This window comes from Plectrocnemia conspersa, unplaced genomic scaffold (genome assembly GCF_051122295.1).
Source record: "Plectrocnemia conspersa isolate PC_06_02 unplaced genomic scaffold, ASM5112229v1 ptg000001l, whole genome shotgun sequence".
NCBI classification, from domain to species: domain Eukaryota; kingdom Metazoa; phylum Arthropoda; class Insecta; order Trichoptera; family Polycentropodidae; genus Plectrocnemia; species Plectrocnemia conspersa.
In genome coordinates this window covers 24,253,364-24,270,756 of record NW_028277165.1, presented here as the reverse complement: position 1 = coordinate 24,270,756, position 17,393 = coordinate 24,253,364, and the positions used below count along the sequence as shown (strand labels likewise).

Here is a 17,393-nt window from a genome sequence, read left to right as displayed (position 1 = left end):
ATATGAAATTAAATAATTAAAAAAGAATTAGTGGTACTTGATTTTGTTAAAAAATCGTTTCGAATATCCTTATGCATTTTCCTAGATCGGTTTATATAAATTTCACACCATAACGAATTCTTATTTAGAATCGGTGGTGAAAAATTCTAGGATAGTCACAGATGTGGTGTTCGTATTCTGAAGTATCATTTTTATGCTTAATGACATTTTGCAAAAGTCGACAAAGATTTTGCGTAAATTGAATATTTACGACCGAAAAGTTTTCACTGATATTGTATTGGTGAGTGCCCAAACAAACTTTTATAATTATCAGTAGCGTAATTATAATAATATGACAATTTAAAAATTGCGATTATTTGGCACATTTTTCGATAGAGCGCAAATATGCCGGTTGTACGTGACAGAAGCCGCCGTCCGGACGGCATATGAAATTTGCGACAGTGTGGTCGCTTATTCGAAGTCGTAGATCTCGGCCGACTTAAGTTATAACTTCGGTTCGGACAACTTCCATAGAGTGTATTGCAGGCATAATAATCTTTTGTAAGCTTTTGTGTGGTTATGTAAGGAGTCCAAATTAGAGATCCCGAATTTCTTAAAAATTATTTTGAGAACTTTAGTGGAAGTTTCTCTAGCCAAAACGTTCCTATTAAGATCTTAGGAATAATTTGATGGTGAAGATGATCGAGGAAATGACACAATATGGCACTTTTTGACACTTGACGGAAACCCATATACATAGTCTAAATCACTCTGTAGAGAAAAGGAGTCTGCAACAAATCAAAATGCATCCAAACAATTTAAAAGCATCGAATTCAGAAAAAAATGAATTTGTAACTACCGTATTTGTCATTAATAAATAATATGAAGATCAGAGGGCTCAGGCTGGAACCTTTAAGAACCCCCCAAATATTATTTATTGCTTAATGTGAATATGCTAATCAACCACATACATTTTGGCAACGCAACACATGTAATTATATGTTTTTGATAATAATTTCATACACATCCAGGTGATAATTAAACACAATAACCTGTTTCTTAATTTCAACGTAAATTTTAATATCAGTTGCTCAAATCGCTCAGAATGAATAGATCACTTAAAGAACTTTGCTTGAATCGATCATATTTTTAGCGAAATAGGTCTAAGTTCACGAACAGCTTTTTCTTGACTTTTATTGTTCCTTATTCCTTTTATATAGAATATCAACAAAAAATCCGTTCCAAAAGAAAACTAAACATGAGACATACCTTCCGATAAAATACAGAATTTCTTATATAAATACGTTGGCAGTAATTTTTTTTGATTTTCTGTATAAATTAGCTATCCTAACATGACATTTTTATTCATAAAGTGTACTTCATAATACACTTATGTAGCACTTTGAATTTATTGAGTAGCAATTTGACTGTTTACTTAAAACTAACTGTGTAGCATCAGAACGAAACATTAAATATACATATAGAGTTCCGCTTAAATGCTTTTGCTATACTCATTTTAATATTAAACTAACATCGTTCTCATTGAATAATCAGTTGAGAGTACACACATATACTATAAAATAATCAGATGCTGCTCGAAGAACTATTTTCGTATCTTAATACTAAATTTTGGGTGCTCACAGTTGGCTTTACATGTATTTGTGTTGCGCGAGCACCTGCATGAGAGCAACGACGTGTGTGTGTATTAATAGTTTTGCGTTACAATTTTCTGCATCGGCATTAATCTGTCTATATATACTCTCAATTATTATTTATATTTATATTTTGGATTAAATCCCATATTTCTACAAAACTAGCAGCTGTTTGAACCTTCTTCCTTTCTCTTCCCTCCCACTTCTTCTCTTACTACTCCCATGGGATATTATATTAAAAATACCTAATGTCGACGGAGCGTTTATTTTCAGGTTAGCAATACGATATTTTGCCACTCATAAAAACAAGTAAATATTATAATTTATGTATTTACTTTTGCATCACTGTCGTTAACCTTCATGTAGTATATTACGCTATAATAAATAGATTTTTGACCTTTTAAGGTTAAGTTTAACGCAGGTATTAAGTATAAAACATATATACATTTGTATGTAATTGCAATAAAAATTTTATATTTACACCCATAAATCCCCATTGTTACTAGGACAATATTATCTACGATCTTAATGCGACAAATGCACCCTCAACTTTGTTGAATACGTGTAATTTATATAATCTGAAGGGGTAGATAATGATCGAATTATTTATATGGAATCATATTAATCATGATATTTTTAATTTATAACAGTCCGCACGAAATATATACATATATGTATAATATAATATAATACAATGGCCGCTTCAGAAAGGTAGAAATAAAAGTTCACTGTGACGCAGGAAAAAAAGGATCACTTGACTGCCCCCGGTATACAGCTAGGGGAAGTGTGCCCTATCTGAAAGCGTGTTGTTTCATCAAACGACACCCCCGGGCTCATTTGTCTACTACCCGCTGGAAAACCGCCTGCAAAGACCATACCTGACGTTTGGGAAAACTGGCGTAATATTACCGCCCTTATCTTATGTCAAGACGAGAGGAAAGTCTACCTTTAAAGAGAATAACAAGTTGAGCAATTAAGATAAATGCTGCTCGTAGAAAGTTTATTCGCGCGTAATATTATATTATACTTATATTATGTTTATTTAAAATAATTATTTTTTTAATGTATGTACAATCAAACTAATTTCATAGAGTAGCTTTGTATAATACTTTTCCTGTTTGAAGCTAGCAAACAGCTCATCTACCCTCTTGAAGCTCACTTGTCTCTTTGAACTTTTCACGGCGTTCCCTAAGGAAGTCTTGTGTTCGAGTGCACTAAGGAGCTTTAAAATATAGAAAGTTATATGTTGTATATTATTATATAAATATATGATAATTTTTAAAATTCCATTTCTTATATTTGTACAATAGTTTATTATTTGTCACAAATCTTAATCAAAATCAAATCTATTAAGTTCATTATTGGCGTAGTATTGTTTCTATGTATTATTTATTTATAAGCTGAAAATTCTTAACGAATTATTTATTACATATAAAAACAAATTTATGTGCTATGAACAAATAAATTACATTTATTTTTGGGGTGGGGCATAAAAATGAGCGGTTTGGAATAAATTATTTAAAAAATATATAAATCTTATCGTTTTTTTTTTAATTCATATTTAAGTAAACATTCAGGAAAATCATATTTAAAAAATAATATTATCCAGGTGTGCACCATCGCTTTGCAAAAAATGTTCAAATTTGTGAAAACTCATTTTGCGTCGATGTTGTATTCCATGGCTTCCCAGGAGTCCTGACTTGCCTCCTTCTGACTTTTTTCTCTGGGGATACTTAAAGAGTCAGGTTTACAACAACAAACCAGCTACGACAGTTAAATGGAAAGAGAATATCCGAGAACAAATGGCTGCTATTTAAGCGAGCTTTCACAAATTTAAGGTCCAGATTTGAACAATGTTTGCAACGCGATGGTTCACACCAAGATAAAGTTATTTTTAGGATATTATTTCTCTGAATGTTTACTTTAATATGAATTTAAAAAAAATCGGTAAGATTTATAGATTTTTTTTTTAATAATTTATTTTATGCCGCCCACCTGTATATAAAAATCACTTTTTTTTAAATGCGAGTGAAGAATTTTAATAGTTGATTGTGGCTTAGTGAGGCATAGGAAGTGGAATAAATATGTTTTTTGATAAAAAAATAAATAAATTATCTTTCATATAATATATATATATATATATATATATATATATATATATATATATATATATATATATATATATATATATATATATATATATATATATAATCTGGCCGAAACGTAGGGACCATGATTCCACACGGAATCAAAAAAGTACGCGGAGTAATCCGACTCCTAGAAATATTAACTAAATATTTATCCGCGAAAACGCATTCAACCACATATATATATATATAGAATTTTTTGGTATTTACGTTTTGTCTCTGCTTTTATGTTTTTTTTATTTAGAATGACTTTTTTAATGGCATTTAATGTTTGTATCATTGTTTTTTTTTGGCAATCCGATTGATTCAAAAAGCATATCTTAAATAATTTGGTTAGTTGTTTATTAACATAATAATAATAATTAATAAATAAATAAATCATTTATACATATATCTATTATATACGTCGCAGACGAGTCGAAAGGACTTTGTAAACACTCAGTAATCGGATATTGCTCAGTTTGTTTGCCCTTTCCTCTTTGGATTGCTTCCTCTTGAGAGAAATTGAATCGTTTATTTACAAAGTGAGCTCACAGTAGACGCTTACAATAATATCATGTTGTTTTATTGCTCATTTATTTTGATTATTCGTATTATTGTAAACCTATCATTGTGTAAATAATATAGCGTTATAATAGGGTTACAATCAGTAGATAGGAACGACATTTATTTTATTACATTGTTTAGTACGAGCAAATTTTATAGTATCAGTCTAGCAACTTTTAGAAACTGTACACAATCAGTCAGATTGCCAATATTTGAGAATTCAAGTTCATTTGAGTTCAACTCACGTGACCTTAACCGCTCATGAACGTGGGATAAATAAAACAATGAGCGACTCTTGTTATGTCACGGTTGTGCCACAGTTAGTAGTGAGCGCCTCGAGTGTGAAATAGTTATTTGTAATTTAAATGTAGTAATTTTTAGCTATATTTGATTCAATGCGATGTTTCGTTTTATTAAAAAAAAAAACAATGACGTAAAATATATTAATAATTTTTAATGACAAGGTTTTTATTTCATAATAATTTTGCTTCTATATTAATAATAAATACAAAAGTTTGTATTAATATAATAAATAATATTACACTGCGGTTATTTTATGTCAGATAAATATAGAAAATTCAAAAGGCAAACAACAGAAAACTTAGCACGCAACGCGTGATCTCCCATACTCCCACCAGTAATTCATAAGCCTAATCACTTGATGGCTGGTGATTAGACCCATAAGCGTAGATATCCCTTAATATTTTAAAATACTATGTAGTTGATTATCTCTAAATATAAGCTGTTTGCAACGCCTCTTTTCAGGCAGCTCATTTAAGATTAGATTGCTATTTTAAATTCAATTATAAAATATTTTTTCAATAAACAGGATACGCTTATAGATAAATATACATACGTTCAGCTATACACAGCAACTGCATGTCATGCAATATATTGTAACATAACCCCTTTTGTCTCTTGAGCTCTCATTCACAGGGAATGAAGTGCCTTTGACAGCGTCCGGGGACAAGTGTTTCCTTTGTATTGACTATTTTATTATTGGATTCGTATGCGCCATTGTGTTCAACCCCAAATCGAGGGGTTGCATTTAAAACGTTGTTTTTTTGTTGAGACTCGCTATAATACTCGCCGGTTTTCTTATTCATTTTATTTTGAAAAAGAAAATTGCCTTATTTGTCAGGGACGAAGAACATTTCACAATTTATAATTTCGTTGCGAGGCGTAGTTCAGCCAGGGGCGAAAAGCAGATTGAATTTCCACGGTCACCGTTGTACTAAATAACGTCTTTTCCTAACGAAGATTCTGTATCTAATATAAGATCAGACAAGAGTTTATTCTTGTAAAGTTTATCCAGAAAAATAAATATAATACTACCTTAAGTTTTGAAAGTTTACAAAGGCGATATCGGATTGATAATTAGCAAAGGTTAAAGTTATATTCTGTGAAAGCGGAATCTCGTCTCCTGTTGGCTTTGAAAAGCGTTCTCATGTTCGAAAAAAGTTTTTAAAAAGCTTTTTAAAGTGTGCGTCTCTGGAGCTTTCTTGTTGCTGTCAAGTGTTTACCGGAAAATTATTTTCTTAAGTATGTGTTGAGAGGAAAATGTCGCATATGTATGTACTACGTATGTGTGTACACAAAAAGGTTTATAATGTAGTTCTTTTGAGTGAACTTCGTTGTCATCGTGTGAGGGAGGTTCTAAAATATTTACCTTACCGTCATTTTTATACATCTTCATATTTAACTTGTTTTTTAGATAAAATTTAATGTAATTTAAACTTAAGAACGCTATTTATAAAAATACTCACATTGACTGCATTATTTATATATATTATTATTCGTCTGAAGTATTGTTGTACGCAAACTATTTTAATCCCCCGCCTCCCCCAAGTTCCGTTGCAACCCATGGATAGACGTATTTTAATCGTCAACGTAGTTAATGTGAAATTTAAGACTTGCGCTTATGCTTCCGGGTTGTTGAAGGGCAGAATAAAACATATAATTGTTTTAATAATTCATCTGAATATAACTATTTATTATTTGTATTAATTACTTTAAAAAAATATACGAATTCAATGTGAAATATGCGCTTGAAAAAACTCACGTCTTAATTATCCGGCAGTCGCTAAAAGATCGAGAGAGTACGCGATCTGCGTCGCGTCACTTGGTACTATTCTTGTTCGCCTTCGCTGCCATCACGCTTAATAGTAATAAATGCGTCTATATATAAAACGCGTATATGGTACAAATAAAGCTATAATATTTCTGTTTTAATATTATATATGTTAAATTTTTTCTTATGAATACAAATTCATAATTTTTTTATCTATAAACGCTTAGTAGTTACGTAAATGTTACTTATAGATTGATAAAAAAAATGTTTGCTGAAAGTGGTATTATAATTTGACATTTTTTTTACCGCTAAAAATTCACCAATAATTTTTCGGCTCGTTAGAAATAAGTACATAAAAAAAATGTTTATTATGTTTAGAAATGTTCAATTGTGTGAAAATAAAAATTAGACAAATTTTGTATATGTAGATTAGAACCCCCAATAACACGGTAAATTAGGAACGTGCTATTTGGGTGCGTGTTTTTTTAATTTTAAAAACTAGAATTGCTGTCTATTATCTATTTAACTTTAATTTACAGGAATTTAACATTCAGATTTTTTTTAATTCATTGGAATATTATTTTTACATCAATTAAACATAAATTTTTGTACGAATTAATTTATAATTAAAAACCGCCAGTTTTGCAGTAGAGGAATATTGAAAAATTCCGAATTGGTAAAGAAAAGTTATACCAGAAATAAGTTTTCTCTTGTTAAAAAAATGTAATTTTTTTGTAGTATATTAAATTTATTACCGTTATGGTTTGTTACTTTTTAAAACACGGTTTTATTGAATAAATTTATAAACTCAAAAGTTAATGTTAACTGAAAAAATACTATTTTAACTTAAAATCGCTTTAGGCACAAGCGTATTTGTTGTATTCTGTACAATATTCAAAATTCGTGTTTGGATAAATACGTCAACCCTTTTGCAATATTTTCAGAATCCATAAAACATTTAAAAGACCTGAAGAAATAATTTCAAAGTAAATTCTTAATATTTAAGGCAACCATTAACTCGCGAAGTTCAATAATTAAAACTTGTGTTTGGATAACCTTTACGTTAACCTTTTTGCAATATCTGCAGAATCCATAAAACATTTAATTGAAGTTATTTTTGAATGGAAGGATATTTACATAATGAATATATTTAACCACTTAAATGCCAACAACTCACTTGCTGATTATTTTTTTAAATCAAATTATTTTTGAAAACAAGTTTATGAATTATTAACAATTTTGTTAATTAAAAAATATTATTGTACTAGCTTTATTTATTAGTAAAACAAGTATTTTAGATTTATTTTTAGAAAAAGAAGAGAAATAACAGGTGACTCACTAAAATGTCGCTGGCGCTTAAAGGGTTAAGAAACTATTAACGCGTTAAAAAGAGCTGTTAAATGAATAGATCTTTTGAGGAACTTGAAGAAAACATATCAAATTGAAGACACAAAGTCTAATTTTTCAATATATAAGGCAACTATATTCGCAAAGCTCAATATTTATAAATATTTGCAGAATCTATAAAACATTTAAATGAATATATTCAATAAAGATTTTATTATTGATGACAATGCTATAAAAAAACCAATAAATATATTTATTGAAGAAATCATATCATATTTGAGACACCACCGAAAAAATATTTTTTAAAATTTGAGGAAATAAGTAAAAGTAGTTTTTACTATATGATAAAATCTAATTTAGTAGCTAGTGAAGAATATATTTTATATTTCATATACAGCAGATTTAAGTAATCGTTTATTGATTATTATATTTTATTACCAGCACGAGAGACGAGTGGTATAAGTCTCTGACTATTTACCTAAAAGACCTGGGTTCGAATCCCATACAAAGCTTAGTGTTTTTAAAGTTTCTATTGTGTCTGGGAGATCGAAATTAGTGATTATTATATAATTATAATTCCGACCGATCATCACAGATTAGGTTTACCTTACATTTCCTAATCTCACGGATGAATATCGTGGTGAATAATTAAAATAGAGCCAGGTCGTACATATCTGGTATTGAAACTTCTTTAATAATGTGCAACTATCTTACATGTTTTAAACATAAATAAATTATTTCTAGTTACATAAATATTAAATAGCCTTAAAAATTATGAAATATAAAAAAGTTTTCGTATAAATCCTACGGTGAGATACATTCCCTTTCGCTCGCTCGCGTTTTTAGTGACGAGAGTGATGGAAAGAAGTGGGCCCGCGGAACGCATGTAACGCACGCTTTTATCTCTCACTCATTCTCGTCACTTAACACACGTGCGAGCGAAAGGAAATGTATCTCACCGTACGCGCCTGGTTTAAATAGCAATGCAAATTGTTTTATATATACAAATGTATGTATTATTTATATTTTATTTTCAGATTTATATGCATTTAAATATATTAAATCTAGCATGAAAAATAAAATTCAAATAAAAATAGCGTGATAATAAATTAGTATATTAAAATAATAATATCAAATAAAATTTATTGTAATATTTAACAACACATTGAACTTATTTTATATATGCAAATATATACGTGTATTATATTTAAAAATTAGTGTGTGTTAACAGATTGTCAACGGCGGGACGAGTGCGCGCAGAATATCCTATCCAATCATATTTTTTGTTTACATGATCCCTCTCCTTTAACCTGGCTTAAAAAATCTGACGCACGTTCGTTTAGACGTCATTTTCTTAATATTGTGATGTTTGATGACGAATGGTTTCTAACGATGTTTGTTTCTGTCTGTTGTCAGGTTTCCCAGTCCTGTTGGCGTCCGAAGGGTTGGTGCCGCACTCGTACCCTCCGTTTGCGATCGCTTTTCACACATGAATATCGCAAATATGATCCAGTCAAAGCCGTCTCTCGTGCGAAACGCAACAAGAAGATCGCCACCTGCGAAATAGACATGCGATGGTATGTTCGTAACGATTGCTCCGCAGTGCCTAACTAATTCGGATCGATCGCTATATTTTAATTGAACTGTACCGACGCAATCAAACAAGATGGCCACCAATCCTCTGAAGGCGTGCTGGGAGCGGTTCGACGCCACCACCATACCGCTGATCAACTTGGAAGTGAAAGAAGTGAGGGATGTGGTATGGGAGAAGCTCCAAGAACCAAAATCACAAAGGAGGTTGATTCTGGTTATTGTCTCTGTCGCCCTTCTGCTAGATAACATGTTATACATGGTCATAGTTCCCATTATACCAGATTATTTAAGATATATAGGGGCGTGGGGCGACATGAGCGATATCATAGAATATTTACCTCCGGTGACTATAGGCAACAGGACTGTGATACCCACCACTAGAACAGCTCACAGTCACGACGGACAAGATTCAGCTACGGGTATACTGTTCGCATCTAAAGCCATAGTTCAGTTGCTTATAAATCCGTTTTCTGGGGCTTTGATAGACAGGATCGGGTACGATGTACCTATGATGATTGGTTTGATCATTATGTTCCTTTCGACGGCGGTGTTTGCTTGCGGAAGAAGTTATAGTATGCTGTTCTTCGCTAGAAGTTTACAAGGTGTAGGTTCGGCGTTTGCCGATACATCCGGCATGGCTATGATAGCCGATAGGTTTACAGAGGAAAACGAACGATCGAAAGCTTTGGGTATCGCATTGGCGTTCATCAGTTTTGGTTGTTTAGTAGCTCCTCCGTTCGGCGGAGCGCTTTATCAATTCGCTGGAAAAGAAGTTCCGTTTTTGATATTAGCGTTTGTGTCCTTGATAGATGGATTTATGCTGTTGTTAGTTATGAAGCCGTTTAAAGAACAATTGAAAGACGCTAGAAGGGAGCACACTCCGACAATTCCAATCTGGAGGCTTATGATGGATCCTTATATAGCCGTTTGTGCTGGAGCGTTGATGATGTCGAACGTGGCTCTCGCTTTCTTAGAACCGACTATTTCTCTTTGGATGGAAGATAATATGACGACGGAGAATTGGAAGATTGGCATGATATGGCTACCAGCGTTCTTCCCGCACGTTATTGGCGTAATAATCACGGTAAAGATGGCGAAAAAGTATCCGCAGCATCAATGGCTGATGGCAGCTGGAGGTCTAGCGCTAGAAGGCCTTTGTTGTTTTATCATTCCATTCGCAAGCTCGTACCAAGGTCTAATGATTCCCATTTGCGGAATCTGCTTCGGGATAGCTCTAATCGATACTGCGCTACTACCTACGTTGGGTTACTTAGTAGACGTAAGATACGTATCCGTGTACGGTAGCATATACGCCATAGCTGATATATCATATTCCTTCGCATACGCGATAGGACCAATTATTGCCGGTAACGTGGTAGAAGCGATCGGTTTTACGGCATTGAATTTCGGAATTGCTTTCAGCAATTTGCTATATGCACCAGTTTTGATGTACTTGAGGCACATCTACGATTTCAAGCCGTTCGAAAACGAAGCCAATATTTTGATGGCAGATCCTCCCGATAAAGAATACCAAACGTACAACATGCAGGACCAAAAACCTGTATTAGGTGATTATAAGAATCATTTGGAATACACCAATTTTGAAGGAGGCATCCAAGAGAGTAGTGTCGATTCCACGGAACCGAACGGTCATAAGCCGCACGATAGTTATTTGGAAGCTGCTTGCAATGAAAGTAATCCGCACTTGCAGCAGTATCAAAGTTATCAAAAAATGCCTCAAACGACACAACAGCAATTCAACGTTGTCTATACTAAAGACAGTGGTTTTCAAAATGATTCCGCTGGTCAACAAGGTCCTCCTAAAAGGCAACAAGGACCTTCTCCGCAAGGACAGAGGCAGCTACCGCAACAACCTGGGGGACAAGGAGATAGTAATCCTTTCAGAAATGCGCCACCCCAAACGAAATCTGATAGAAATCCATTCAGACAAGGATTTTAGCTTCGTTGTTCGTTTTTGTTTTAAGTAAATTGTTAAATAGATATATAATCAATTCCAATCAATCGTCATACGTTATACTATTTATGCATTGAACCAACTTAACAAAGTACAGAAAATTAATCCACTTTTTTCCACAAATACGATATAAAATTAATCTGGTAAGCTTTTTCAATGAGGGTGCGTTATTTTAACTTAAATAATACGTATAGAGAGATTTGCATTCCTAAAAATTATAATACCATCAGATTTTAGTATAAACAATTAGGTATTAAATCTAGATGATTTTCTTTAACCACTTAAACGCCACAAAATTACAAATTTTACAAATTATTTTTTTAAAACAAGTTAACAAATTATTTACAATTTATATATTTTTAATTATTAAAGATTATTGTACTTGCTTTATTTATCAGTAAACCAAGTATTTTATATTATTATTTAGAAAGAGATACTAACCCGTGAATAGAAATAACAGGTGACTCAGTAAAAAGTCACTGGCGTTTAAAGGGTTAAATACGCATAAGATTTTTCTGTTCAGTTCAACTTTTGATTATCATTAAAAGCACTAGTGTGTTGATAAACCTAAACGATTAGAAATACCTCAAAAAATAGTATTTAATTTTAGAAATTAAAATGAAAGTGTCCCTCCTTTTTTGACTGACATATGATCTCGAAAAATCTAAGATATAAGCAAATTGTTTAAAGCTACGACCAAGCTATTGTGGATTACTTATTTGTGCTTTAAATATATTGTGAGCGATTGGTTGTCGTATGAAAGCATTCGCTGTAGTAAAAAAATCTGAGTAATATTTCATCATAAACAGTATTATTCATCCCATGCATATTCTACATAGGAAGTATGTGGTTTATTATTGCCGCCGTGTGGTGATATTGTTTCAGTCGTGTGTTTCCGTTTACAGGGGATACAGAGTTTCCCTAATGGGAAACACGACCCTTAACGCATAGAACGAGGGGATGTAACTCGAGCAACGAAACAATCCATTATGGAAAACCGACATAAAATAATTATTGTTAATTGTTACGCTCGGCTGGGTCAAAGTTCTACCGAAAAAGATTACTGTGGGGTGTCAAATTTGTTCAATTAGATCCTTCTGCAGCGAATACTTTCATCTAATTGATTATAGTACATTTATATGAAGCATTGTTAAAAGAATCTCTGTAAACTACATAGTTGATGTTGTGATAGATTAATGAAACGATCGTGTTTTCGATGCTTTTGAAAATATATTATCAATTATATATATATTTATCTAAAATCTTGTTATTTTAACAGTTGTAAGTATTGAGTATAGATGATATTCGTATTATATTATATTTATGTATATATCTATAAGACTCAACTAACACTGATCACATGTGATAAGAAGTTGCAACCAAGGTAACAAACATATCAAGAATCTTTTGATTCGCCCCTAGCTAGTAACATTTAGTGTATTTTTCTCTTAAGATATCTTTAAATTGCACTGTATATATGTGCCTGCATATATTATAACGATTAACAATTATTATCGAGCAATTAATATCGTTGTCATATCATTTACACATGTATATGTGTATGTGTTTATGCAAATGTGGATAAGCAGAAAAATACATATTCTGGTAATTATTATATAAATTCTAAATTTGTACATCATTACCAAATTGATTATGACCAAATACTTTTTAGCTTACTCCATACGCATAAATACATACCAATTAAATAAATATATTTATTATAAATGTATGATAAGCTTTCCAGTTGTATAAATTGAACCAAAGATATTTTTTTTATGTTTAGAATAGAACTTTGAATGTTTCATATTTATATATTTATCAAAAATCTGCATGGAAATATATTAAATAATAATGACTGTATTTACCTATAATATATATATAAAATAATCAAAATTTATACCAAACACATATATTATATTATAACGATATACTTATAGAAATATTATTATTTTGTGTTATTGTATTGTTTTGTAAAAAACATTATATTACTCCATTTTGCTGTAAATTTTTTGGAGTCACGTACCCGATCGTCAATTCATATGTAACATAATCAAACATGATATGTAAAGTATTTAACTAATATATCGAATATATATATATTATTTAGAAAGAGATATTATAAAATCTATACGGAGAGTGTTTCGCGTTTATTTTTAAAATTTATCAAAAGTTTAAAATGAAACACTTGTAAATATAATCCGTATTTATGATTGTAAAATATATATATATGATATATATGAAATTTATATTTATATATTTAATGATTTTGAAAATTGTAAATTATGGATCAAACCAGAAAATTTGCTCAGAATGAAAAATATTGTAAAGATTGATGAATAATCAAATTGTATTGAAAATATTTGATATTAAATTAAATATAACGATTTAAAATATATCTTTTGAACTAAATACTAATTTCTGGTATGATTTACATTAAAAATTTTAATGCATATAAAACTAAATTGACAATTGAGGCGTGTCATTGAAGTAAATCATTGAGTCAATTTTATATCATTTTCAATATTAATATCTAATTAAAAAAATACATATTATTCGTAGTAAAAGATATTTATTATATAAATATATATATTAAAAAAAGCAATAAAGAAGGTTTATAGGAAGGGGGCAGTTTTCAAATAACAAATTATCGATATTTTGCTAAAAAACCTTCTGGCGTTTAATTATTCATATTAATTGCACGTCGCGAATAAAAACATTGTATTTTGGAAATTGTCTCATTTCTTGCTATTTATTATCTCCCACCATTCAATTATTTAATGATTAAGTATATGAATATAATGGGAAGGTATCGGATCTGATCCTCCCGGATTCTAATTTAATTAATATAATCAATTATTATACATAACATATATTTAACCATAACATATATATATCATAGAATTAAATAATATAAGCAATACCGACTATATCGCAAACATATCATTAGTTTATAATCGGGAATTTGCAACGCGTATTTTTACGCGCGTGTATGGTGTTCTTAATATGAATGTATTAAAGAATATTTTTTATCTTCTATGTATATTTATATATCGCATACATATCATGTGAAAATTATCCTTCCGATTTGAGTTGAATAAATATATTATACTAAAAACTATTTTCAGGCACATTAAATTGCTCGTCAATTAATTTAATTGGTAATTATTCAATTTGGCCGTCAATTTCATATGTATTAATTGATATTGTATAGTATCATTTAATTGTAATTCATAAGAGAAATATCCCGGAATTATTAGTGCCATATAAAATCTATGAATATTAAAATGTATTATATTAAAACTTATTATTATTTAACATATTTAAAAAATATATTCTATAATATGAAAAATATATGTGCCCTTAGCACTATATTTTAGAGATTGTGCATATAATAATAGTTGTCGGTCCCTCACTATCACGAGGTACCGCAGCTAATCAAAAAGTGTTTTTTTTTTTATCATTTTAGAGTGATACGTGTATATATTTCAAATATATATTATTGTGTAATAATTAAAAAGCTTGAGCATGTAAAGTTACTGATGAATGAAACATTATATAAAAATGTAAATATTAACATATAGAGTTTCATAAAATTATCTGTAACAAATAATTAATATTTTTTATCGTAAGATTATTGTAAACTCATACTATTATAATTTTTTGCACATCAATATTATAAATTCTTCATACTTGTTTATAATGGTGCTACTTCTATATATTATAAAGAGTTTTTTAGAAAAGTTTGCGCAAAATATAATTGTTAAAATAGTGCAGTTTAGAGATGTTCATATTATGTTTCAAAATTTATACGAAAATGAGCACAAAATTGTTATAATTTTTACGTGTATATAAATTGAATTATGTTTCGATCGTAAACACAAAATGTATATTTTGTAAAATATATATTATTACTAAATAGTACTTCTTTTTGCATAACGCTCTAGTTGAAAGCCTATATAATGTTTTTTACAAATATGTGGTTGTTTAAAAATGCTTAACTTCTGTTCTTAAAGCGTAATTATTACAACAAACAAAATAGCATAATTAATTATGGTAAATGTGTAATAAATAATAATAAAAAAATAATCGAACGTTATATAGAAAACAAAAAAAAACTTGTATTCAATACAAAAAATAATATGTTGAATTGTTAACTAGGTGTGAGTAAGTTAAATTTAAACGTAGTGAAAACTGTACTGTGAATGTTTCGAGTTAAATTAATTAAAATACAAGAGCAGCAAATTATGATTGTCTATTATTTATTTCATTATTATATAATATTATTAATTAATTATAGTTTGTTCCATATTGAATTATGATAATTTATTTTATATTATCGTTATATGTATTTTTATTACGAATTTTTTTGTAGTCGTTACTTATTTAGTTTCAATTCGTGTATTTGAACGAATGTGTATTTCAGACTATGTATGAATATTAATAAAACATTGTTAATCAACACGTTGAATATTTTATTTAAAAAATCAATACCATATATAAAAGGATAGACAAATTAGGGCCATAAAAAAATATATTGCGTCAGAGTCAACGCGTTCTTTAGATTCATAAACTATTATATATGAATATAATATTTTATCTAGGCGACATTCTACGTTGCGTTTTACTTTTACGACTTATTTTGGTGTTTGAAAATATGGGTACGAAAAAATGTTTTGAACTTTAATTGAACTTAAAAAAATATATATAGAAGAGAACTAATACGTACACAGAGATACGTGAATTTATAATAGATGTTAAAAAAAGGTTTCATATACTTCATAAATTTAATTTTTAATAATATGATTACAGCTTTTATAACCTAAAATGTATTGCTACCATAAAAAAATACATGTATACTATTTTGCGTCATTATAGTTATGTTTAAAATCAAGTTGAACTCTTGGAGATTTGACGTTACTGCTCTTTTAAACAAGATCGGATGATTAATGTGAAGCAGCTGCTGCTTTCTCGGGTCGACTTAGTGCGAGTTCAACTGAAATTTTCAAATCAAAAGCCAAGTGGTACTTCTGTGGTTAAATTCTGGATGAGTCATGACTGAAGTGATTAAGTATGGCAGTGTTCTGGTTTATATGCAATTATATCCATAGTTTCTGTTTAATACATATAATATCAGACTCTTCGACGTATGTATTCTACATGTTTGCATTATTATCTATATATAATTATCCTCTAGAATGTGTTAAGTGCAATTGCTTAGGCGCTATTATTGGATACCGTTAATGAATTGCTTAGTAGTTGCATAAGACTCGAGTTTTGTCCCATTGGAAAATGTATGCTTTACTTAGGGCTTCGCTTCACTACAGGGCGCAGACTAAAACTAGGTCCGACCTCCTACCTGGGCTGTCGCGAGTGATTGTGGCAGTCGGGTAAGCTAGCGTGATGGTCTCTAGTATAAAATATCGAGGATGGAGGGGCGATGAATGAGACACGCCTGAAAACAAGATCATCAACAGATCCATTTGCAATTTATGCTAATGTTTAAAAAAAAATGGAACGCTCTCTTATTTTTTTCATAAAATAAAATAATTACATCAACTTGACAAGATAAAGAAAACAGAACAAAATAAAATGTCACTCCCCGAGAGAGACGAATATTTTGGTTTGTGTATTTTAGTTAATTTTTTAATAAGGTATGACTCTTGAAACTCTTGTCTACAACATTGCAAAAACGCCATTCAAAACATGCACAGGAAATACCCAAAAATCGACGTTATATTTCATTAATTGAAATGGTGCGTCTGACGCACCTTACGAGTAATATAGACCCAAGTACTGGTGCGTCTCACGCACCTTACGAGCGGAAAGGGCTAAGAAATAAAATATTTAGAAAAATATATGCGAAATACTAAGTTGATTGAGTATAATTGTCTCATTGATTATATCAATAGAATCATATATATAACTGCAACCATAATATTAGAACATTCTCATTAAATTTTATTTGTACAATAGAAACTTTCTTAAATATTCCTTGCGTATAAATATTATCATTTAGTAATTTCGTTTCAAAGTTATTAAAAAGCACAACTTAAAGTCGAATGTCTATATACTGGTGAAAGTAT

General features: G+C 30.2%; 2 protein-coding genes across 2 annotated transcripts in view; both read left to right on the top strand.

Annotated features, from left to right (window-relative positions):
- The window catches only part of VAChT (Vesicular acetylcholine transporter), a 31,973-nt gene extending 16,246 nt beyond the window's left edge, over nt 1–15,727 (top strand). Inside the window, exon 3 of the mRNA XM_088188989.1 lies at nt 9,159–15,727. Coding sequence (XP_088045115.1) covers nt 9,409–11,295 — 1,887 coding nt within the window. The 5' untranslated portion in view covers nt 9,159–9,408 and the 3' untranslated portion in view covers nt 11,296–15,727. The remainder of the gene's footprint in view (nt 1–9,158) is intronic.
- The window catches only part of ChAT (Choline acetyltransferase), a 54,035-nt gene that overhangs the window by 17,785 nt on the left and 18,857 nt on the right, over nt 1–17,393 (top strand). The gene's annotated exons all lie outside the window — the stretch shown is intronic.